This window comes from Pavona decussata, unplaced genomic scaffold (assembly GCF_977016875.1).
Source record: "Pavona decussata unplaced genomic scaffold, jaPavDecu1.1 SCAFFOLD_3, whole genome shotgun sequence".
NCBI lineage: Eukaryota > Metazoa > Cnidaria > Anthozoa > Scleractinia > Agariciidae > Pavona > Pavona decussata.
In genome coordinates this window covers 1,562,501-1,587,578 of record NW_028145427.1, presented here as the reverse complement: position 1 = coordinate 1,587,578, position 25,078 = coordinate 1,562,501, and the positions used below count along the sequence as shown (strand labels likewise).

Here is a 25,078-nt window from a genome sequence, read left to right as displayed (position 1 = left end):
GTGTCCACAACAAAAGGGCTAAGAGATAGCTACAAAATGGCTACTGACACTGCTGTAGAAATTGACGGAGAAAAGTTCGACCTAGTCTCTATACCAAAAGCAGGAAGCAAAATGGTACAGATGGCTAAAACTTCTCTTCTTGGCTCGCTAGATCTCCAGAGCCTCGTGGAAGACTTGGAAAAGCTCGGTAGTTTTATCCGCGTAGCTTACAACGGCGTAACAGGGCACACTGACGTACAGATTAAAGTACAGCGAGTTGGCTACAAGATTACGAAACTAGCCGATAAATCAGCTGTCACCGTACACAAATTCCAACAAGCGTCACAGAGTGTACTCGAAGAACTAAAGGGGACCTATCAATACTTGCTAGACGGACTGGAAGAGATGGCGCTGGAAACACTCTCGCAGCTTACCAGCATCGCCAAAGATATGGTGAAGGCTGCTGAAGAACTGCACAACGACTTTGAACAGGCAATTACCGATGTAATCGACGCCTTAGAAGACACACAGAGAGAAAAAGGATACGAGGAGAAAAGAAAGAAAGCTCGAAAGGAAGAAAGAAAGGAATTTGAAATAAAAAAGCAGAGAGCGGTCATGCAGCAGAAGAATGCAATTAAAGCAGAAGAGAATGCGAAGGCACTGTATAACGAGGCTCTAAATAGAGAAGACGAGGCGATGGAAGCACAGGACGGCCTTCTAAGTACGATCACAAGTGCCTTTACAGGCATCTTAGGAGCTGCAGCGGCGGCAGCGACTCTCAATACTGAACAGGCGCTGGAAAAGTTGGCAGAAATTGGTGACAAATCAGGATACAAAGAGGCAATGAAGATGGCAAACGAAGAAAAGAAAAAGCAAATAGAAGAAATGCAGAAACAGCGAGATCTTCGCCAAGAAGCGATACTACAATGGATAGAATTCACAGAAAAAATCAAGAACTGCCAACATGATGACATGTTGTTGGAAGCGGCCATTGAAGCCTTGCACAGTTCTATTGGCGCACTCAAATCTCTTTCTGCCATAATGATGAACGCAGCCTTATTCTGGAAGCACATGCAGGAGCACTGCGAGTCTCTGGCTAAGGAAGACATACAGCAGCCTGAGAGTGTTGAGACAGCCATGGAGAAGTACCCTCAGGAGAAGCGAATCAAAATCTGGACATCGACAGCATTCAAGCAAAAGGCCCTGTTGCCCTGGATGATGTTTGTGGTGCCTACATGTTGCAGATCAAGGAGCCCAGACAAGACCTGCACAACTACCTGAGGGATAACCCAACCATCGAGCTGGCAAAGAGGAATGTACGTGAGTTAGGCTTCACGTTTGAGCACGATTTAAAGCAAGCTCAAGATAAACCTTAGAAAAACCTTAGAAGCGAAAAAAGATGTAAGTAAGCACTCTAAGCCGTTCCTAGTGTTCACTTAAAAAAAGTCGTTTTTTTTCTTCTGAAATTTAGTTATTAATTGTTGCAAATCGTGATTCTTAACAATGCAATTCTGCTTGATAAGCCAATTAATGGACTAGTTTTCACTCAATTTGGATTTTTTGTTGTTTTTGGTTTTGCCTTCATTATGATATACGCATTCTGCCCCCAATCAAATTTTAAGCCAAGGTAGTGGGTCAAACAAAACAATACTTGTTTTGCTTTTGTTATTGCTTCTGAAGACAATTTTTAGTGACCATGGGTGACCTAACAGAGCTAGATAAACATCAAAAGTATAATTTCAAAGGCTTAGAATGCCTGACAAGTGGTAGCTGGATCAATGCATAGTCATTAGTTGACAATTGATTGTCGTAAAACTAAAACCGCAGGGAATTTATTCTGGCCAATCACTACAGAGCCAAACGGCACAATGAACCAATCAATGTTTGAAGCAAACACAGGTAACGGGCGTCAAGCGCGGGAAAACGCGTGCGAGCAAGTCACGATTGGTTTTGGTTTCTCAGTGGGGCGAGATATGCTAGACAATCACCGCGCGTAGTAGAGTAAAACCAAAGCAACTTGAAATTGCTTTCAGCATTCAAATGAAAACCGCTTTATTATATAATTTTGCATTTCCTCTCTTGTTCCTTTGTTGATGAGTTTTCTTGCTACACAGAGCTTTTAGGGGCCAACTTGACTGAGCTGGTAGAATACTCGTAAATCAAAAATTGAATTTCTTAGCGAAAAAACTAAGACAAACTTTGACTAAGACGAAAGAATATTTTACATCAGTATTTGTCATAAAGTGCTTAATAACTTGGACTCTGAGAGTCAATCTATAAATTGCATGTAATAGCATGTTATTCATAAGCTGTCTTGGTTTGAAGAGTTCAAGCTGATCTTCCCACCTAAAGATTTTTGGTAAAATAAAACGTGTCGTCTTTAATTTAAAATTTTGCCGTAAAATTAATCAATGTTTAGTGGACATTCGAATAATCAGATTTTATTAGCAATAAAATAGAAAAGCAGTTTCAGCTTTTGAACCTCTGTTTATCTTCATTCTAACATACTTTTACCTTGGGATATTGTGAGGAATATTTTGGTGATAAATGCACCAAGTTTAACTGATTGCCTCTGCAATTACCAGACCAAACCCGCCAAACATACAGAAATATTATTTGTCATTATGATTGGATTCCCATGTAATACATTGTACAATGTAATTCACAACATGCAACAAGCTTTTGGTAGCTCCAGTTCAAAATGGAGACAAATTTGCATGAAGGAGCTTATCATCTGAAGTTTAAAGTTGGGAATTCTAGAAAATATCAAATGAACCATAGCAATCTGGTAATAAATTAAACCCCCTCCCCCAAAATAAAAGCATTACAGGTACTGACTAGTACCGCATCAAGTTGCACAGCTATAGCCAGCTTGTTAATGTTTGTGAGTAAATTCAACCTGCGACACTTCAGGTCGCCCAAATGAAACAAGGACCCAGTCACATTATACATTGAAACAGGTGTTAAAGATTAAATTGACCTCCACAGGTACAACGGACAAGTATTGTTCTGGTTTTACTGAGACCAAAATCAAATCTAGTTTTCCTTAAAGACTGTCACTAACTCGCATTAAATTGCAAGTTTCAGGAAATTTTGGAAGAAAACTATGGGTGTACATGGCAACCTTATATTCTTGGAACTGGAAACTGGGTTAAGCTTCATCCTATGAACCACAGAGGATCAAAGTCTGTCTCACTCTCTACCCTCCTCATTTTGAGCCTAGGAGACCCATTCTATAGGAGCTTTAATGCAACTAAGAATAGTAGACTGCGTTCGATTGACCAAATTTGCAAATGAGAATAAGCAGAATAGCTGTTAGATTTCTCTTTTAAGGAAATTTGGGAAGACATAACTGCAAACTTCGCTGACACGTGATAATTGAAGAGTGATTTTGTATATATCCCAGTAACTCAAAAAACCTCTTTTGAGGGTTTTCTTGAAATGATTGTAGTGTTCCTATTCCGGAACAGAGACAATCAAACGCACCCTTCCCCTCTCCCTCCTCCCCTTCCCCTCCCCACTGATTGGATGCTAGTTCATTGCAGATTTGCTGCCAGCATTTTGTTTGCTGGTACCCATTTACACACCTGGCAAGACAGACATGACATGACACAATGTGGAGTGGAGCTTCTTGTCTAAGAAAACAATGCTACATTTTAGAGACCAAACTAGCTTTGAACCATTTACCCTGCAGACATCTGACCTAAAGACCAATTCAAAGCAATACCTGCCACAATGCTATGCCTTCATAGCAAGAGGAGGAGCCTTACAAGTTATGCAATTGCTGAACCGTTTAATTCCTAATGTCAACATCTATATTCTCCATACTCTTCTCTACTTATTTATTATGGCACTAGTTGAGAGAATTTGTCGGTCAATGCATGTTATTTTTTGGTGATCATTTGTTTCATTCTCATGACCTGAATGTTGAATTGAGCAATAACATTGTGAGGAGAAATTGGCTGCTGATCTTAAAGGGTTAAAAATAATGCAATCACAGCAGTGTAGTTGTGTGACATTTTATTTATCAGTTCTAATTATGAGCTTCTCTACAGTGTAAAAGTACATAATGACCGTATTATTATTATTATTATTATCATTATTATTATTATTATTATTATTTATTTGATTTACCCCCCCTGGACCCATGAGGGTGGGCACTTATTATTTTCCCAACATTTTCTGCAAGCGAGGACATATTTAGAAAAATAACAAAACAGGGAATAACAAGTTTATTTCACTTCAACAAGACAAAACAAAGTACAAAATCTAACATGAACAAGCCATAGACAATATAAAAGTTGATTGACTATCGTATCTAAAAAAAAATTTTGGAACGCAATTACTGACACTCCTCTTACTTCACGCTGGGCTAGTACAGAAATGATTATTGTTGGGAGGGGGTGGGGGTGGACACTTGTCTAGATTTTTGGCTTCCAGGGTGGGTGCTTTTTAACTTTTTGGCCTTTCAGGGTGACGTGGGTGCTTATTCAAGGTGGGTGGTTAATTGAATAAATGTGGTATGTTTAAAATCTAGTTTAGTTATATCTTAGGTGTTAAGGCAAAGAAGGTTTAAAGTGCAGTGCCTTGTTGGTACATTAGACCCTATTTAAAGCCTTGACGGCAATCCACCAGAAATAATTAGAGTTTCTCCTGTGATATAGGATGCTTGATCAGAAGAAAGGAAGGAAACTGCTCCACCAATATCCTCCGACATGCCAATCCTGAAAAATTTATCAACAAGAAAAACAGTGCACATGTAATGTCAGTATGAGACTATTACTTACATGTAGTAGCTTTTCTTTGAATGGTCACCCATGTTCATTTGCATTGGGTGTGGAGGAGGTTGATTATCATGGTGATTATTGGCATGATTGAAGGGCTGAAAGCATAACCCTCTTATGTTGAATTTTGCTGACACAACATTTTGGCCTTGTTTTTCTTGAGAACTGAAATTAAATACACCAGGGAGAAAGACAGTCATGTCGACTAAAATCATGAAGGCTACATGCAGAAGTTCAGAGACTTTTGAGCAAAAGGAAAAATTGGCTTAAAATTCCACATAAGACGGTTAATATGCTCTCAGCTCTTCAATTATTTTTAATCACTGATAGAGGTATAACATCTGAGCTTTTGAGCTTTAAAAAATGATAAAAGTGCTTCACACCTAACAGCGTGTATTTAATAATATTTGTTATTACTGTGGCTCTGTAACTGCTAATTAAGAAAAATAAATGGACCGTGCCCACGCATTTGGTGCAGTGGTCTTACCTTCTCAGTGGAATCTGCTGAAGTGAATGCTCAAGTAGTGATTCGTTTTTCCAAAGCTGTTTAAAACCAAAGGTATCCAAAATAAGTATAAAATTGCTAGTTTTCTATTACAAATGCTGTAATCAGTTCAAACAGTGCTGTGGATTATTGGCTGATAACTGTAGTTGCCCAACAGAAAAATATGGCGTAAGTTCTTAAACCGAAATGTTAGCCCAAGTTCAAAGCTTTGAGGGTTTTAAGAAGTACATCAAATTTCCGTAAACATATGGGATATAAAATGAAGGGAACTTTTTTGTTAAATTATGAATTATAAATTTAAAAAAAAATAAAATACATATCAGATATTACAATCATAGGTCCAAAAGGAAAAGAATACGTAAGCGCACAAGAAGAAAAATACAAGAATGTAGTATAAAAAGTGTAATATACAATAATATCTAAATTTTTATAAAGCTAAGTTATCAATGACAGGTTTTTAGAGGTTGATATTGCAAATGAATTCAGTTATCGTTGCGGGATGATGAGCATCACGTGATCAATTTAAACCAATCAGACCTTTAGAAAAATGAATGGTAAACTAGATTTACACCAAAACAATAATTTACTGAATTATTCCTTTTTAATTTCCATGTTTGATAGTGCCATTAATTGATTCACCCTCCTCCGTTCATACATCACAGAAATCTTGAGTACATAATCTAATTGGTAATTAGCAAATAGCTGTACTTTTCAACCACTCTAGTGCTGTAGGTCATACATTCAATCTGTCAGTCACACAAAAATGACATATCCAAGCAAAAGTTGTTTTACACTTACTGCTTCACTAAATCTTGTTTTTATGATCCCTGGAGCAACACAGTTAACTCTCACTCCCATGGGACCACACTCATTGGCTAAAACATTTGTCAGACCCAGCAGAGCTGTCTTGCTTACAGAATAGGCACCAAGGCCCTAAAGACAACAGTATATTATCAGTACTCAGAACTAAACAACGATTTGAAGTAACCAAATGACGCTAGTATGTACTTAAGTAAGTGTAGACTGCAAGCAGTCCCTTTCTGGTTAGTCGAGAGGGTGCGCTCACAGTGCAGCGAGACTGGAGCAAGGAGAAGCCCCTCTCCGCTCGTTCACTCCAGTTTTTTAGTGCTTGGTTATTTCACGCGACCTCTCGTCTATCCAGAAAGGGACTGCTTGCAGTCTAAAGTAAGTGCTATGCAAGTCGCAATGAAAAAGCTTTGCGTTAAATAATCCAAACAACCCATTACGCACTGTAGATAAGAGCATTAGTTTCTAAAATTAACTGTGGTACCAAGTGCATTGGTGGGTGGGGGAGGGGGGAGTAGAAATGAATGCTTGGTTTTATCAAGTGAACGGAGGTATAAAATTCTGCAGTTAAACCATTATTTCCTGCATGGTGATGTTTTGAGTCACTGTTGGCCCTTTGTTAGAGCAAAGGCTTAACGCTCGTGACGCCACCACTTAAATCTCTCTACAGTGGCCAAATTACTTTATCAACTCTGTTGATAAAACCAGGCATTCATTAGGCACTTAGATGGCAATTGTTTCACAAGTGATCAGCACTTGGTGGTAGTGAAAAGGAGGATGCAAAAACACACAAAAAGGCTTGGGTGAGGAGGACAGATAACTGTGAAAGTTTGGCTTAAAAGCTGTGGAAACAACTTGTGAAAAATGGGTAAGCATGTACAGCACCGTACAAAAGTGCAAGGGGTTCATATTAAATGATAAAATTACTGGTATTCATGTCCAAGATGGAGAGATTTAACCACTGGCCAGTGTATATTAGAGCAGTTTTTCTGAAAGAGGATAAAAACGTTGGGGGAACTAAGGTTGCTGATTATAATCCTCGAGTAAGCTGATCAAAGAGGACTGAAGCTGAAAATGCTTTATAGGTATAATGGAAATCCACCCTTTATGCATTGATCTTAGAGTGGCCGTTTTCCGCTCTATCCAGAGCTGTTTCCACAGCCCATTTTAAACACCTGAAACTCAATAAAACTAGCGCTTTTTTAGTTGCTAAGTTAAACCCGATAATCTGGAGATTTACTTAAAATTACACTAAATAAATGCCTGCGTTTAGACGAAGTTCCAATTAGAATCCTTAAAAGTTAAGCTGGAACAAAATGACGAGCTTGGGAAACCTGTGTAACAAACGTGAAATGTGCGTCAAAATCCATTTTGATAACCTCTGGCGGCCAGTGGAAAATAAAGTTTGGCTGTATGGAAACGACGGCCACCTCACGAGATATTGTCCAATTTTTGGAACCGGCACTTTTCCGGAAAAGTTCCGTTTCATTTGCTTGTCTTTGCGGAAATTCTGGATTGTTTGGTTGAATGATTCGCTTCTAGGTAACAGTAGAGCTTTCGGGGTTTCTGAAAATTTTCTGAAAGAGCTATTGCCATTCTATTCGATTCCCCCACAAGAATTTCCGCAATTACGGTGGAATATAGAAAGAACCCTTATTCATAACCAATGGAAGAAGCTACCTCGAAGCGCGATCCTCCCAGGTGATCGTTTTAGGTTGTGTTGCTAAAGGGAGTATAAGAAGCTACTACGGCGACGGCAACGTACGAGGCCGTCATAAAGCAATAGGTTTATTGGGGGGAAAAAAGGCCCTGCACGTGCGTTACAAATCTTGGTACAATTCTTCGCCGTACTCAGCCAAACAACAACGAGGAATGACAAAATTCAAGGGTTTCTGGAGAATGTGACCACACGACGGTAACTTTTTCAGGCTGTCTCAGCTTAAACACCGTTCTAACCTATTCTTTGACTGGATAGTTTGGCCAAATTGTACAAGTTAAACAAATTGCGATAACCACGAAGTACGTAGTTCAAGTAACGCGAAGTTATATTTTCAAGGCGGTAACGTTCATTTTTCGTTGGTGTTGACGTCGTAAGCTTGATAAACTCGCTTTAAAAAACGACTGCGAAAAACGCAAAACGTGAAGACTAGTTTTGCTGATGGTTTAGTAAGAGCAATGGAATGCTCTTACTAAACTGAAGAATTAAGGAGAGTACTTTTTCTGACTTCAAGAGACGTCTGCAAAGCATGGATACTTTTGCCCAGTGAAACGAATTTGCAGAATTATAGTTACCAGTTTTAGAGGTCTTAATTTTATTTATCTTTTTTGGCAGTTTTGTTTGTGTTAACGTTATTTGTTTCTCGGAGATATTAGCTAAGTTTGTAGCTACTCTAAAATTCGAGATGAAATAAAGGTTATGTAAGTATGTAGGACGTAGAAGCATAAACAAAGATTTAATTCACTCCCTTGAAAACAAATATAACAAACAACCCAGTATTGTATAATTTTTTTTTCTGTAAAAAAATACCTCAGAGACTTTTCCAGTTTCTAAGAGAAACGTACTTTTTATAAATTGTGCTTGACATTTGTAACATGTAATACGTTACTCAGCATTACTCATCCGTTTTCATATGTCAGGAATGTAACAGCACAACTGCGCATGTTCAACAATTGAAGCAAAAAGACTTTGCTCAGAATCTCGTCCCCAGAGCCCACGTGTCTTTTGGTCAGCGCCAAGAATGTCTTGGCGCTGACCAAAAGACACGTGGGCTCTGGGAACGAGATTGCTTTGCTCACGAATTACCCGAAATGGTTTTTCATCATCAATTTGTTGCCATAAATGTCGGTAACATTTCACCTAGTGACCGTATTCAGCAAAAAAAAAAAAAAAAAAAATTAATGATTACAAGTTTCTGGGAAACAAGAACGCCGCCGTCAAAGTTTTGTTTATTGGAAATGGTGGCTAAAGTGCGCGCGCTGTATTATCGAGTATTACATGACAGATTGCCAGGCAAACATTTTCACAAAATTTTTAACAGACACAACACTATAAAAAAATGTATGTTTATAAGAACTTCATGTGTCACAGTTCAATGAAACGATTAGTTTAAATCGACACAAGAAACCACTTTTTGTAAGTCATGCGTTTACGCGTGTACAAAGCAAAGGTGAAAATGGTTGACGCCACGTGCATCGGGACATTTTCATTGACAAATCAGATTGGAGAACGTGATCGATTTTACCAGATGTTTACTCCGAAGACAAACATCTGTGTATGAGATTAACTAACTGGTCTGGTGGGAAACAGTTAATTTTGTTTCCCTCGAATCTCAATGTTTCCCGAGAATCGAGGAAAACAAAATTAACTGGTTCCTGAGCGACCAGTCATTAAGGGATTTGTTAAATAGAACAACCAAGGCATTAAATACAACAGGGACCATTTGCAAAGAAAAACAAAAGACAAAAAAAAGCTTTGAAAAACGCCTGAATCTTATGACGACATCACGCCACCCTCACTCACGCTCTGTTCACGTGCAAAGGGGCAACGTTCAACAAAGCAACGGAACGTTCTATAAAGCACACCTCTCCAAGGCCAAGCCTACTAATTCTTACTTGTTTTTCTCTCTTTTGCTGGTTATAATGCTTTTGTTAATTACCTTGTTAACAGGAAGTTCCGGTATAAAAGCCTTTTTCTCCGGCTTTTACCGATAAAATCGGCTTAGTTTTCAGAATAACCCTTGTTAAACATATTAGAACTTGATATCTTATATTGCTGTGAGGATATTATAATGTTTTGAGGCATATTTTTCAGAGTCAACAACTTGCCACGACTGAACGGCGTCTAAATTTGCATCTCACGCCCGCAAAGGTGTGAAATGAAGGAGGGGCTTGCCCTTTTATAGCGGAACTTCTTGTTTAATGATATCAAAACACAAGCTAAATGTATGGTAGGTTACGAAGTTAACTGTTGTGCTTGTTTTGAACACAACAACACCGTATTTAACTTGAACATTTGTTGCCAACATAGTTCTCAAAAGAATAAAAGAAGCTAAGAGATTCTTTTCCATTATTGTAAAAGATGATTTCAAGATGGCAGGCTGAGGATGATACAACTCAACTGGCTTGCTGCTGGTTGCTTCTGTCTGTCGTCAAAGCGTTCTTTTGTATGTTTTGCGAGAAAAAAAAACTTGCAGCCAAGTGGTTTCACAATTCAATTCAATTCAATCCTAATTTATTTTTCACACGTATAGTGACGAGATTCAATACGTATACAATACATAGTAGCAGTAGTAGCAGTAGCTTACATGGGAGCATTGACCTGTTGAAAAAAAAGCAGGTAACTTTAATATTTGTAACAAGTTTTATTAATACTTAGCTTTCCTAAATACGAAGACACTGTAAAATAAAGTACACATAAGCGTGTGAGCAAACTCGACCTGTTTCTTGCTTTGCAGTGTTTTTCCTTTCCTTTTAAGCGTGTGAGCAAACTCGACCTGTTTCTTGCTTTGCAGTGTTTTTCCTTTCCCACACGAGCGGCCTAGAGCGAAAGAAAAAAACATTGGTCGAGAAAATGGATTGCAACGAGTGGCAGGAAAATTATAACGTCTCTAACTTATTCTTTGCCAAAATAACAATAAAATAAGTGGTACCTCTTCAAAAAACACATTGTTTCTATCTGAAGTGATCATTTCTGCTACTTCCATCCAGCGATCTTTGAAAGATGACACCATTGTCTGAGTTCCACCGCTCCTTAGAATCCTAACGGGGTTGGTTTTCCTTCCAGCCAGACTCACGATCCTTTCCAGGTGTTCAGTTTTTATTGTGGCTTGTTCGGTCACTGCAACCACCTCGTCCCAGAATGCAACAGCTTGCATAATAAATGACGTCATGTTTTTGATGTCACTCAGCTTCTCATGACAAGCTTCTCGCTCTTTCCTCAGTTTCTCTACTGTCGATGAAATCTTCTTTAGGTCGCTCTCTATCTAAAGAAGCAAAGGAATGATAACCTATTAAAGAAGGAATCTTAATTTGACAGTTAAGTAATCTCGTAATCATGACTCGTTGGAAAGTCTAAAGTATAGACATTTTGGCATTACGTAACTGTTAAAAAAATACAAGTTTTTCTGGCACATATTAATTCCCCCAAAACGAGAAGACCAAATAAACATTCTTTCTTCCTCCATTACTTTACATTTACATTGTCAAGCTCCTCCATAGCTTACAAGCAATTATTGGATGTACCTTATGAGCGATTGAGACGTCGTATCAAAGATCTCGTGGTTCGTGTTTGGTCAGAAGCTCCAAACACCTCCAAAAAATAACTCTGCGATAGTTCCTCGGAACGTCTGATGAAACAATCACATTCCTTGACAATACAATACATCAAATGTCTTCGGTGATTGACACTTTCTCAAAAGATAACTTAGGTTAATAAATTATTCTGAAACCCCTTTCATCGGAACATCATGCTGGATGTCCTTGTGGCAAAACAAGTTGCAACAGCATCACTTTGCGAGCGACCACGAGATAAAATTAATAGGAACGCGGCTAAATTTGGGTGTAATCGCAGATTACATCTTCACGACCTCACGCACCATTCGATCGTTCTAAGCGGAACGACTGACGACGGCAAAATTATAGCCCAAGGATGAAGCCAACTATTACCCTTCCGAATTCACTAGTTCAGGTCGCTCGGACAGCAACAGTTAACTCATTCCTTGACAGGATTTTCAATTCACAAGCAGTCGAGGTAACGTTAACCGAAATAAAATTTCGTCTTAGTTTTTAAGTTTTTCTTTGATAACAGTCTTCGAAGTTTGTCAATCGTGGTTACGATACTTCACCGAATCGTGCCATACTGCTCCTACAAACGCGTCAAAATAACAGACACCGACACGGAAATTAACCAAAGTAGATAGCGAACCTACAAATGGAATACTCCTAACTTAGCTCGACACACCCAAGAGGTTGACTGCAGCAGACATTTTTTCAAGAGAGTTGTTCCTTTTCAATGTGCTGGGTTTCGAGGGTTTTTAAGAGAACGCTTCACATGCCAAGTGTTTAAATCTTCGCTGGCAACATCTTCCTGTAGAACGCCAGAACTGGTATTTTTGATCTTTATATTCTGTGCTTCTTTTCTTTGTATTCGGTGTTTTGGCACTCACTTCAGTTGGTGCTTTCTTTTTCCACTAATATTTGTCACAAAAAGGCATTCAAATAGGCATGATCCCGACAGCTCAAACGACTATCAAATTAAATTATGAATGTGTATGCTACGGCTACAAAATCTTCTAAAAATGGGGTAATGGACAAAGCTTTAAGCCATCATGTCTGCAGTTCGCATCAAGGAGTTTTAATTAACTTACGCTATAAAATCTGCTGATGCACAGTGGCATACGTCCACGGAATTAAGTACCACTAGTTGTAACAAAAGACCGAAACCTTTGGGCAATTGATAAGCAAACACGTAGCACTAAAAATAAAAGATGTGATCATACCTGAGAGATTTGAGAGTCCACCCATCTGATCTCATTTTCTGCCTGCTCGAAATCCCTTTCATACCGCATCATTTCTCTCTGAGCATCAGACGCATTTTTTGAGTGCTCTTCAATCAAGGCAAGAATCGGGCCAACAATAGGTATCCTGAAGAAAACCTTCATCTTGTCATATTCTCCCTCAGCATCTCTCTTTAATCTCTCCGCCGCTTCATACTTTTTAGAAGCCTCTTCCTTGTTTTGATAGTAACGTTGCTTCTGGTCAGCCAGCGAGGATTTCTTGTTGTCCAATGCTTGTTTTCTGGTCGCCAGCTGCGTCTCTTCTGAGTATAGTTCGTTCATCTGCCGTGTAATGCCCTCGACCTTTTGCTGATGGTCTTTCTCGGCTTTGCTTAGCTGATCAATAAGAATCGCTGCTCTCTTCTGTAACAGCAGTCCGTCTTCCTGTAACGATTGCAGAGCGACCACCGAGAGGTGAGCATCGCCGCTTTTCACTGCTTCCAGAGCTGTTTCCACGGCATTAAAGCAATTAGAACTCATTGAAATCAAAGCCATGTTTATGATCAGTTCCATTCAATGAGCTAAGGAACTTTAGAAAGCGAGACGTCCAACTTCCGCCCGAGAGCGGAATCTCTTGGTAAATGGAAAACGCCCGAGGGCGTTTTCCAGTACCAAGAGATTCCGGAAATTCCAGTTCCTCTTTTTTCTTAAATTTAGTTATTTTTTTTGCTGCAAATCGTGATTCTTAACAGTGTAATTCCGCTTGATAAGCCATTACTGGACGAGTTTTCACTCGTGTTTGGATTTTTTTGTTTTTGCCAACATTTTGATATAATCTGTATAATTATGCATTTCTGCCCCCAATTAAATTTTTAACCAAAGGAGTGTTTAACGAAACAATTGCTTCTAAAGAGAAACTTTAATGAACGTGTGTGACTTAATAGAGCTAGAAAAACATCAAAAGTATCATTTCAAGGGCTTAGATTGCCTGTCATGTGATAGAACGTCTTGCAAGTGGTAGCTTGATTAATGCATGTAGTCATTAGTTGACAATTGAGTGTCGTAAAACTAAAACCGTGACGAATTTATTCTGGCCAATCACAACAGAGCATATGAACCAATCAATGTTTGAAGCAAACACAGGTAACGGGCGTCAAGCGCGGGAAAACGCGTGCGAACAACTCACGATTGGTTTTGGTTTCTCACTTGCTGCTTCCAGAGCTGTTTCCACGGCATTAAAGTAATTAGAACTCATTGAAATCAAAGCCATGTTTATGATCAGTTCCATTCAATGAGCTAAGGAACTTTAGAAAGCGAGACGTCCAACTTCCGCCCGAGAGCGGAATCTCTTGGTAAATGGAAAACGCCCGAGGGCGTTTTCCAGTACCAAGAGATTTCGGAAATTCCAGTTGGGTTGTAAATGGAACATGCTTTTTGGTTCGTTCCACTGGAAAATTTCCGGAAAGAATGGAAAGGTATTCCGTTTTCCCGTTGGAAACTTTTCCGATGGAACTGCGTGTTCCATTTACGAGTTTCACAAGGTTTGACCAGTTCCAAGCCGTTCACGACCATGTCTTCGGTAAGGAAATATGGCGGCTTCTTCTACTCCCTCGGTGCCTTCCCTCTCCTCGAATAATACTTTATACGAATGCTCGGTGTGTCATGGCCTGGCTCCAGATTTTCAAACGTTAATTAATCACAACTATGCCATGTACGTCAATGGTAAGAGGTATTTATCGCTGAAAACATTACATTTCACCCTCGGTTATTTCTCGCCTTGAGGCCTAAAATTTTTCATCTGTAATTAAACAAGGTCTTTTGTCATTCACATTCACGTTCTTCACCGATAAACATTTCCCACCGAAATTCCCGGAATTTTCCGGAATCTTTTCTTAAGTGGAAAACGCCCTCAATTGGAAACCGCTCTAGCACTTTCCAACCAAATATGGTCAGTAAACGCCAGTATTGGTCAGATTTCTGTAAATTATCCTGTTTCCAAGAATAGAATACACACCTAAACTTTATAAACTGAACGCGGTCCACCCTCGTAATTCAGTTAGACAGCTATACAATCCCTCGCGAATCCACAACAGAAGTCCTGAGCGATAGCTACAAAATGGCAAAGACTGCTGTAGAAATTGACGGAGAAACCTTCGACCTAGTCTGCATACCAAAAGCAGAAAGCAAAATGGTACAGGCGGCTAAAACTTCTCTTCTTGGCTCGCTAGATCTCCAAAGCCTCGTGGAAGACTTAGGAAAGCTTGGTAGCTTTATCCGCGTAGCTTACAACGGCGTAGCAGGGTGCACTGAGGTACAGATTAAAGTACAGCGAGTTGGCTACCAGATTACGAAACTGGCCGATAAATCAGCTGTCACTGTACACAAATTCAAAGGTGCGTCACAGAGTGTACTCGAAGAACTTCAGGGGACCTATCAATACTTACTAGACGGACTGGAAGAGATGGGGCTGGAAACACTCTCGCAGCTTTCCATCATCGCCAAAGATATGGCAAAGGCTGCTGAAGAACTGCACGACGACTTTGAGCAGGCAACGACCGACGTAATCGACGCCTTAGAAGACACACAGAGAGAAAAAGGATCTGAGGAGGAAAGAAAGAAAGGTTTGGAGGAAAAGAGGAAGGAGTTTGAAATAGAAAAGCAGAAAGCGGTCATGCAGCAGAAGAATGCAATTGAAGCAGAAGAGAATGCAAAGGCAATGTACAACGAGGCTCAAAAAAGAGAAGACAAGGCGATGGAAGCACAAGACAGCCTTCTAAATACAATCACAAGTGCCTTTACAGGTATCGTAGGAGCTGCAGCGGCGGCAGCGACTCTAAAGACTGAACAGGCACTGGAAAAGTTGGCGACAATTGGTGACAAGTCAGGACACAAAGAAGCTATGAAGATGGCAAACGAAGAAAAGAAAAAGCAAATGGAAGAAATGCAGAAACAGCGAGATCTTCGCCAGGACGCGATACTACAATGCATAGAATTCACAGAGAAAATCAAGAACTGCCAAGATGACGGTATGTTGGCGGAAGCGGCCATTGAAGCCTTGCACAGTTCTATTGGCGCACTCAAATCTCTTTCTGCCATCATGATGAACGCAGCCTTATTCTGGGAGCAGATGCAGGCGCATTGCGAGTCTCTGGCTAAAGGAGACATAAAGCAGAGTGTTGAGACAGCCATGGAGAAGTACCCTGCAGAGAAGCGAATCAAAATCTGGACATCGACAACATTCAAGCAAAAGGCCCTGCGATACTACTCCAAGTGGGTTGCCCTGGATGATGTGTGTGGTGTCTACATGTTGCAGATCAAGGAGACCAGACAAGACCTGTACAACTACCTGGAGGACAACCCAACCATCGAGCAGGCAAAGAAGAATGTACGTGAGCTAGCCACCATGTTTGCACACGATTTAAAGCAAGCTCAAGAAAAGCTGGAAGCGGAAAGCAAGAAAGCAATAGAAGCAAAAAAAGAACTTGACAAATCTGAATGAACAAAAGACACTTGTAAGTAAACACTCTAAAGTAATTATTACCTTAGCCGTTCCTAGTGTTCACTTAAACAAAATATAGTGTGTTTTTTTCTGAAATTTGGTTATTTTTTGTTGCAAATCGTGATTCTTAACAGTGTAATTCCGCTTGATAAGCCATTACTGGACGAGTTTTCACTCGTGTTTGGATTTTTTTTGTTTTTGCCAACATTATGATATAATCTGAGTGCATTTCTGCTCCCAATTAAATTTTTAACCAAAGGAGTGTGTTTAACAAAACAATTGCTTCTAAAGAGAAACTTTAATGAACGTGTGTGACTTAATAGAGCTAGAAAAACATCAAAAGTATCATTTCAAAGGCTTAGATTGCCTGTCATTTGATAGAACGTCTTGCAAGTGGTAGCTCCATTAATGCATGTAGTCATTAGTTGACAATTGAGTGTCGTAAAACTAAAACCGTGACGAATTTATTCTGGCCAATCACAACAGACCCAAAAAGAATATGAACAAATCAACGTTTGAAGCAAACACAGGTAGCGGGCGTCAAGCGCGGGAAAACGCGTGCGAGCAAGTCACGATTGGTTTTAGTTTCGAGTGACAGGCGCGAGATTTGCTAACCAATCACCGCGCGTAGTAAAGTAAAACCAAAGCAAACGCGAAATTGCTTTCAACACTCAAATAAAAACCGCTTTATTGTATTATAATTATGCATTTCCGGTTTTTTTCCTTTATTAATGAGTAAAAGCTTTAAGGGGTTAACTTGACTGAGCTGGTGGAATACTCGTATATCAAAAGTAGAATTTCACAGCGAAAAAACTAAGATAAACTTTGACTAAGACGAAAGAATATTTTACATCACTATTTGTCATAAAGTGTTTAAGAACTTGGACTCTGAGTCAAGATGAACGAGCCGCTTGATTTTAATTTTTCATTTCTATCTTAAGAGTCCATCTATAAATTGCATGTATAGTAATGGCATGTAATTCATAAGCTGACTTGGTTTGCAAAAGCTAAAGTTGATCTTCCCATCAACTGAGCCACCGAAATACTTTTTTGACAAAATCAAACGTGTGTTCTTTCTTTTTAAATTTTACCATAAACTGATTAATCAATGTTTCATTGGATATTTGAATAATCTTTTTTAAGCAATAAAATACTGTAGCAGTTTTAACTTTTGAACCTGTTTATTTCATTCTCACATCATTTAACTTGGGTCATTCTAAGAAACATTTCAGCGATAAATACACCAAGTCTAAAATTGCCTCTGCAATCACCAGACCAAACCCGCCTTGCCCCACCCGTCAACCCTCATGTTGCTCTCCTCTCACAAATAATCAAAACTAATAAAGAAACATTGATATGAGGCAAAAGCGCAATATTTACTCCAAGAAAAGTAGTTTTTCCTTCATTTTAAAAAGGGATTTTCTATTTTCTGAAAAAAAAATGATTGTAAAAAAATTGGTGGCCATAGTATCATCAACGTCAATCAACATCCAATGTTTCCCAGATAAATTTCTAAAAACATCCTGAGGTTTCGGGGCGTTTGGTCAAACATAAAAAAAGTTATTCAGGTTCAAAGTTGCCATGGGCACAATCTCCCCCCCCCCCTCCCCAGCCAACCCAGTCTAGATAGGGTTATGGATTACACTGTTTGGGTTAAGATGAAGGCATGCCCTGTGATTCACATGCTTAAATTACTTATAAGCCCAAGCTGAGAAGTTAAATAAAATGTTCTATTCTGGGTAGAAATTATTTCACACATACCTGCACTGGTTGAAATCCACCTATTGACGAAATGAAAATCACAGATCCACCCCTAAAAAATAGGTTTGCTAAGGTGAACTTGGGACATGTTACAGGCTCTCATTTGGGTCATCACACAATCTTGTTGAGGAGCAAAGATTGCATGATGAGCCAACAACAACAACAAAAACATCTACCAGGGAGGCCAACAAAGTTTTAGTTTAATTCTCAAACTTACTTATTTAATAATTCATCAAGAGAAAACAAAGAAAACTATAAAATCTTTCCATCACTTCAGCCCTGAATTTCTCCAAGAATTATTGATCATTATTTGAGAAGCCATATCAAACACTCAAAAGTGGGTTTCATCAGATATCCAAACACCTCGAAGTCGTTTAAAAGAAGTCTGATGAGACACACCTTCTCGTGTTTGATATATTACTAAAACTTCTGGAATGGTCACACTACACAGCTCCGCCAGTATCCCACGCATGTGCAAAGCCATATCACCTAGGCAGTAGCAGCCATGGAGAGCTGTTTCTGCCTTATAATACCTCATGAGCATGGCATAGCCATCGGGCACTGAACGACTCAAAAGCCACTACACAGCTCAGCCAGTAACTCAAACATGCGCACAGCCATATTACCCAGGCAGTGGCAGCCAATTGGGCAGTTGTTTTGGCCTTATTAGCCCTCATCACCATGGCAAAGCCATCGGACACTGGAGGACCCAAAAGCCACTACACAGCATGCATACACCCTTATCACCCAGGCAGTGGCAGCCATGGACAGCTGTTTTGGCCTTATTAGGCCTCATTAGCATGGCAAAGCCATCGGACACTGAAGGACCCAAAAGCCACTACACAGCATGCGCACAGTCATATCACCCAGGTAGTGGCAGCCATGGACAGCTGTTTCGGCCTTGTTAGGCCTCATCAGCATGCAACAGCCATGACCAGCCATTGGGCACAGAATGACCCAAAGCAGTGTATCAGTAACCCTTTACTACCAAGGCAGGTGTAAAGGCACTCCTTTAAGCACCAGTCCCACACTATCCATTAAGGTTACCTTATACTGTACCTTTAGAGGTGTCTCACGTCCAGTTTGAACTGTAGACACCAAAACCCCCATATCAAATTAAGCTTAATATAGAGTTGGCTATCAAACTATACCAAGAATTTTGAAACAAAATAAATCGTCAAATTTTTCATGACCTCTGAATACGAGCATCCGAATCACCTTTTGAAAGCTACAAGTCAAAGCGAATTTTTTCACCAATTTCATTTGCTCCTCAGTTTCCGAACCCAAAGCGCCAAAAATAGTGTCTGCGTTTGCCATATTCAATCACAGAGAAAAGTTACAGAACATTTTCGAAATATGATCAAAAAATTGTGGAGTGAATCACTCCACATGTATTGTGGAGACTGTTGTATGGTCCTGGCCACAGCAACCACTTAAGGCTACCGTATACCTTTAGAAGCATCTCACGTCCAAGCGCTGTCCAAGAGTGATTTTTGTACAATCACTGTGATTGTAGAAATATCACTCTTGGACGGCGCTTGGGATGGTCTAAGAAAGTCTGATTTCTAAGGATGGTGCCCACAAATTCAAAGGGTTTTTGGGCGGCTTATGACTTGGCAAGGGCTATTGAAATCCAAAAAGAAAATTGGTTTCAACCTCGCTTTTTTCAGAGAAAATACCAGTAAGCTTCAATTTGAGAAAAGTTCCATACATTTGTGAGGTATTTTAAAGTTTTTTAGAACTATCATTCCTAGTTACAACTTAGTTACAACCCATCTAACATTCCACATAAAGAGATACAGACCCTCTTTTCTCCATCAATGGAATAATGTCCTTGGCAAGAAGGAATGCTGATTTGACATTGACATCAAATATCTGCAATGATCAACAAAGAGAAAAATGTAGCAAGCTTATTAATGAAAGAAAATAATCAAAACTGAGAAGAAGAATCTAACAGAAGGTAATTATTATAAATTGTACTTTACAGTCAATCCACGTTATGCGTGACCAGTATTTTTGAAATTTGAATGGAGTTTTGAAATTTACATGTCAGTTTTGAACATCGCCAACAAGATTTCAGACTTCCCGTAGAAATTTCCCTGGTTTATTTATGGTAGAAAGTTATGAATTTTTCTTAAGTATTTCAAGAGTATTAACAATTGTTTCCCAAGTCTTATGAATCTTTTTTTTTTTCTGTTAATGCGTCTTTTTCGGAAAGATTTCCACAGAAATGTTCAACATTCCATTAACTTGTCAGACATTACAAAGAGAAATTGAGTTGAATGTTCATTTCATTCTCCGAATGAAGAATGGGTACACTGTGCTGTCCCAAAAAATAACAGAAACCATCCACACCCCCGCCCCCACCCTTCTTCCTCTCTGTAAATGTATTTTATCTTCATAGCATACACACGTTCCTTCTGCTCAAATCCCGATAACCTTCCATGAGATTACTGTAGGTTTAGATATTTTCTGGAACCACCCATTGCATCTAAAGATTATTTCGCCCAATTGGGCTCCAAAGGTTTAATGGTCATTCATAACTGTTCTACAGTTAACATCCATTGAATCAACAACAACAACAACTACTATTTATTATAAGAGAAGACACTTTTTACAATATAAGTAACCCACAATTAGCAACGGCTATTCGAGGTGGGTAGCATTGATAGTTGTTTACATGCTCAAAAGGAAAAGACAAAACAAAGAGAAAAAGAATTAATAGGAAAATAAATGAATAAATAAATCACCTAAATGACTAATGCAAGCTTTCAGGTCAAATCATCTCTGCTGGCTGATCCAACTCGTGCCCTGTTATGCTTTCATCAATAGATCTGTATTTAATAATTAAATTAATCGTTTTGAAGGCCAATCTAGTTCCACACTTTCTTGGGTTGTTCGAAAGCCGATTAACACTTATCTACAATAAAAAGTTAATCAAGGTTTTCACCGTGCTCGTTAAAAAATTTTTTTAAAGGCTAATTTCAAGCTCAAGGTAAAGAAAAGTCTGGGTCAAAACTGAGGACCAAACATCTTTTGGAAGAATCGTTATTGATAAGTAATTAAACCCGAACCAAAGTTCACGTTAATCCAGGATTAGCTTAATCAGGCTTTGAACAACTGGGCTCTGAACTGGGCTCAAAAAATTGTGAACAGGCCAATATGTCTTGGTTCCATTACAGCAAACTAATGTGTAGTTCCCGAAAATATCCATACTCCCCATGCCCATCAGTAGGTGTTTTGTTTTTCACCCCCTTCTCCAAGGAAATTCCAGTTAAGCTTCATACTTTGCTTCAAAAATTAATAATAAATTATTACCTTATCCCAAGCATCCTCTGGGGTCTAAAATTAGAAAAATGTACAGCACATAATAAGTGAATGAAAATAAATTACTTTCCAGTTAATAACATTAAACTCACTGTAAACATACAGGTGTAGGCCTGTGAGATGTTATGGTGTAAAAGATATTTAGAGATCTTTTACACGCCAGTATCTATCTTTAGTTATATTGTCATGAACTGTATAGAGTGTTTTCACATGACGTCACAACGGCCATGTTGGTGTCCCAAAACAAAGAAATGGCAGCCATGTTGGTGTCTCAAGCTAAACCTCTAGGAATTGAACTCTATTTTTATGCAAATACTATCTTTTGTTTCAGTAAACCAATATGACCGGTAGTCACGTGAATGAAAACGCTCTATACTGTATGTGGTTATTTAATTGTTTCCCTACTCTAGCTTTCATATATATTATTTAGTAAAATATTTTACTGAATATTTATGTCTTTAATCGCTAGATCAACCTTTTTTCTGCAAATAAATAATAAAACAGCTACATAAAGCTGTACTTAATATCTGTGAATAGTGAGACTCACTAGCTGTCTGTTAGATGATGAACAACAACAACCTTCATTTTCCTCAAGATTAATTAGAGTGTTTTAATTACATTCTTATATGGTAAAATTTGTAGTTTGTTTTGAAAATTTTAAGGTAGATTGAGAACGGAGGCCAAGTTAACCATCCGATTTTCAAATTGGCCTCCAAATTGTGTAATGATGTCTAGAAATTAATAACAGGTGAGGAACCAAAAAATGATAAGATTTAAATAAAAAGAACTAAGGGATGTGGCACTGGAATAAAGTTTTCACATGACCTTACTTTCTGTAAGCTGCGGCAGTACACTGCAGGTGCACTGTACCGGTGTAATTCCTCAATCCCGCCAACATACAAGAGGCAACTACACTTGAACCATCAAGAAGTGACAGCTTTGTTATAAATAATTATCATAATATAATATTTTAATAAGTAAAATCATAGTACCTCTAGAATTGGCCCAAATGAAGGATTGGCTGCTGCATTTGATACAAGGATATCAATACCACCAAAGTGTTGTATTGTCTGTTTAAAGTAAACATTGAATTCGTAATGACATAATTTATAACATCAGCTGGTGTGGATGAAATAGCAGAACATGAGAGCTCCACATTATGTATTTTGAATTAATTGCTAGACTTACCTGCTCAATAAGATTGTTACGTTGATCAGGTTTTGCGACATGGCACACCACACCCCTTACGGTGCAGCCTTGTTCCTCCTTTTCCAATTGAGAAACAGTTTTGGTAACCTTGTCTTGCTTGCGACTGCTAATCATGACCTTTGCGCCATCTCGAGTAAGCTGCCTGGCAATAGCAAGGCCTATCCTAGAGGAAAATAAAAATTCCAGTCCAATTGTAGATAAACCAGACTAGCAGGTTTAAGTCATTTATGACTTAGTCAATCCCAAGTGTGACTATCCCCTCTCCACCGCCCCCTCCTTCCTGGGCATATTTGTCATTTTTGCTTCAGACAAGTTATTGTAAATGGTCCACTGTCAGTGGGCTCAGCCAATACATACAACAACTTCACAGTAAGGCCTAGAAAACTGGTTTCAATGCCCCACCCACAGGACAAGACCAAAATCACATTTAGCGAGTACTGGAGAAAAAAGATTGCATGAAAGCCAAATATTAAGAGTACGATGTACATGTATCTGAGGGGGCTATCTTAAAACTTTACACTTAAGTACTTGAAATTTGACTCTAAAAATCCTATGACTATGAAATAAGCTGTCTTCTCCTTCTTACTACAAACAAAAAAAATATTGTCATGATTTTATTTTATTGGTGACCCAGCTGAGAGTGAGGAAAGTAGACTTGCTACAAGCAGTACCCCAATTCTTCAGCTTTAACTGATTGTTCCTTTATCAACTAAAATATTCAACATGAATAGAAATCAATGTATCATATTAAATTAGTATTAAATAATAACAAACTTAAGGTGATTCTGTTAAATTGCATTGCTCATTCCTACTGGGAATAATTTCTTACGTTATCGGCACATGCTTTGCACATCACAGTCATGCGTGCTGAAATCAGTTATGCTGTGTTTTCCTTGATGCCCAGTCAATAACTAAAATTTAATGTATTTTTCTCCTGAAAGAGCACCAATATTATGCCTACCTTTTTTATCTTGCTATTTTAACTAAGCTATATATCATACCCTTAATGTTAATCAATGAGTAATCAATGAGTAATCGAAGGCCAAAAATTTTGTGGCCTATCAAGTACTCATTGATGACTTGAATCGATTACTCATTGGTGTAATTGATTACCTATTAATGTTATTGATTACTCATCGATGACCCATTAATAACTCATCAACTATTATACTGCACACAAAAGACACCTTTCTTGCCTTCTTGTACCATTTTTGCTTTTTTGTTTGTTACTCTTTTATCTTTGTTCAACGTTTTTTCTCTATAAATGGCGTTCCTCTTGACCAAATTACGCCGTCACAAAAGGTCAAAATTTATAAACTTCTGGCATGTCGAGATTTGAAGTGCTAATCACAAATACAAATGATTCTTAATTGTGCAATATTTCACTTTATCCAACTCTTTATTTCCTAACAAAACAACTGAACAGGAACCAAGTAGTCTGAAAATGAAACCAACAGGTACACTGTCAAGGATCCACTGTGTGGTTATAGATTTTGTTCTGTGGATGTTTGTCAGCAAAGTAAAACTGCTTTAGCTTAGGGAAACAGCCGTCACAAGCAGTTACATTACGCACCAGGATCATGATATTGTTACATTGTTGAGTTGAGCTTGAGTGTTGGAGCATTATCTCAAGGTGTTATAGAATAATTTGCCAAGTTGAACAACCTCGACGGGGCAACTGTCTAGGTTTGGTTCAATAATAAACGACAACGAGCTTTGCTCTTCGTGTATATTGTTGTGTTGCAAACTTAATAAAAAAAAAGAAAACGACAACGAGATACGGGGGAACAAAATAGGCCTACTGAAGCTTAACTCACATGTACTGTTAGCTGGATAGAAAAAAGCTGGAAACATCTATTTACATTTAATAAGTTGTTTTTATTTTGTTTTTATTCGGTTTTCAGCCACGAGATGATATTGATCAGTAATGAATGAAATCAATGAGTAAAGAATGAAATCAATGAGCTAATCAATGCAATCGATGACTAATCGATAACCAAAAAATTTGTGGCCTATCGATTCATCATCGATTACTCATTGGTCATCGGCAATAATCAATGACCAATCAACTGATTATCTATCGATTACTCATTGATTTCATTGCTGTCATTGATGTCATCGATAAGTTATGTCTGGAATATACCGCTGAAGACAATATTATCAAATGGCAATTCAAAGCTTTTAATTCAAAAATCTGCTGTGTTTTTCTGGCTACCTAGTTCAAGTCTAAAAAGTTTAAAAAGCTCAACCGAGCTTTCTGGATCTCCTGCTCATTGATTATATATGTAATAGGTTATTTCAAAAGAATGATACATGATAATAGCATCTATTGTGTTTAATGTGTCGTTCTATTGTGTTATGTGTCGTTCTTATGTGTGTGGACCAAAGTGGCCCTGTATTTCGAGTTGCTCCAAAAAGGCACTTCTTCAAAAACATTAGTCTTCTAATTTAGCACAATAATTCTAATAATTATAAACGCAATAAACAATCATGCTTAATTTACTGTTTATACCCACCCTTCTGTGGATGCCGTAACAATTGCAACTTTTCCTTCAAGTCTGCGATTAGCAGCTGCAGTAGAGCTCATTCTTAGAGACCTGCAAGCTCCAAAAAATACGCCTGGACAACAGCAACGGTTCATGTTACAGGCGTTCGTGGTCCTTCCTGACGATCGCGTTTTTGCGGGGAACTAGAAATGAGCTCTATAAAAGAC

At 38.6% G+C, this 25,078-nt stretch overlaps 4 protein-coding genes and 1 pseudogene across 13 annotated transcripts in view; 3 read left to right on the top strand and 2 right to left on the bottom strand.

The window, feature by feature from the left end:
- The window catches only part of LOC146489802 (dehydrogenase/reductase SDR family member 4-like), a 99,918-nt gene that overhangs the window by 12,190 nt on the left and 62,650 nt on the right, over window positions 1-25,078 (bottom strand). Inside the window, exon 4 of one of the 2 annotated variants that reach the window (XR_014861050.1) lies at window positions 9,732-10,261. The gene's annotated coding sequence lies outside the window, so the exon portion shown is untranslated. Of the gene's footprint in view, window positions 1-9,289; window positions 9,599-9,731; window positions 10,262-25,078 lie in introns of those variants that run through there. The other variant, XR_014861045.1, reaches the window with a different exon arrangement.
- Window positions 1-25,078, top strand: part of LOC146489807 (uncharacterized) — a 50,631-nt gene that overhangs the window by 17,297 nt on the left and 8,256 nt on the right. The window contains exon 1 of one of the 2 annotated variants that reach the window (XM_085102720.1): window positions 6,473-6,570. The exons of the other annotated variant lie outside the window; for it this stretch is intronic. The gene's annotated coding sequence lies outside the window, so the exon portion shown is untranslated. Of the gene's footprint in view, window positions 1-6,472; window positions 6,571-25,078 lie in introns of those variants that run through there. 2 annotated transcript variants of the gene reach the window in all.
- LOC146489808 (dehydrogenase/reductase SDR family member 4-like) overlaps window positions 1-25,078 on the bottom strand; it is a 45,567-nt gene that overhangs the window by 20,266 nt on the left and 223 nt on the right. The window contains exons 1-10 of one of the 6 annotated variants that reach the window (XM_085100530.1): window positions 24,882-25,078; window positions 22,345-22,528; window positions 22,149-22,226; window positions 21,148-21,171; window positions 19,634-19,704; window positions 17,830-17,881; window positions 12,573-13,013; window positions 10,725-11,057; window positions 10,512-10,612; window positions 6,069-6,201 (exon numbers count right to left, since the gene is read on the bottom strand). The exon at window positions 24,882-25,078 is cut by the window's right edge and continues 223 nt beyond it. In XM_085100530.1, coding sequence (XP_084956656.1) covers window positions 6,180-6,201; window positions 10,512-10,612; window positions 10,725-11,057; window positions 12,573-13,013; window positions 17,830-17,881; window positions 19,634-19,704; window positions 21,148-21,171; window positions 22,149-22,226; window positions 22,345-22,528; window positions 24,882-25,006 — 1,431 coding nt within the window. In that variant the 5' untranslated portion in view covers window positions 25,007-25,078 and the 3' untranslated portion in view covers window positions 6,069-6,179. Of the gene's footprint in view, window positions 1-4,193; window positions 4,704-5,250; window positions 5,307-6,066; window positions 6,202-10,511; window positions 10,613-10,724; window positions 11,058-12,572; window positions 13,014-17,829; window positions 17,882-19,633; window positions 19,705-21,147; window positions 21,172-22,148; window positions 22,227-22,344; window positions 22,529-24,881 lie in introns of those variants that run through there. The other 5 variants (XR_014860343.1, XM_085100653.1, XM_085100589.1 and 2 more) reach the window with 5 other exon arrangements.
- LOC146489809 (uncharacterized) lies at window positions 23-17,244 on the top strand. Of its 3 annotated transcripts, none has more exons than XM_085101069.1 (2): window positions 23-43; window positions 14,693-17,244. In XM_085101069.1, the coding sequence occupies exons 1-2, from the start codon at window positions 37-39 to the stop codon at window positions 16,066-16,068; spliced, it is 1,383 nt and encodes a 460-aa protein (XP_084957195.1). In that variant the 5' UTR covers window positions 23-36; the 3' UTR covers window positions 16,069-17,244. The 3 variants fall into 3 exon arrangements, with proteins under 3 accessions (XP_084957195.1, XP_084957095.1, XP_084957149.1); XM_085100969.1 differs by lacking the exon at window positions 23-43 and adding an exon at window positions 1,397-1,427 and having other exon boundaries at window positions 13,264-17,244; XM_085101023.1 differs by lacking the exon at window positions 23-43 and adding an exon at window positions 1,398-1,449 and having other exon boundaries at window positions 13,287-17,244.
- On the top strand, window positions 49-1,419 carry LOC146489810 (uncharacterized; annotated as a pseudogene).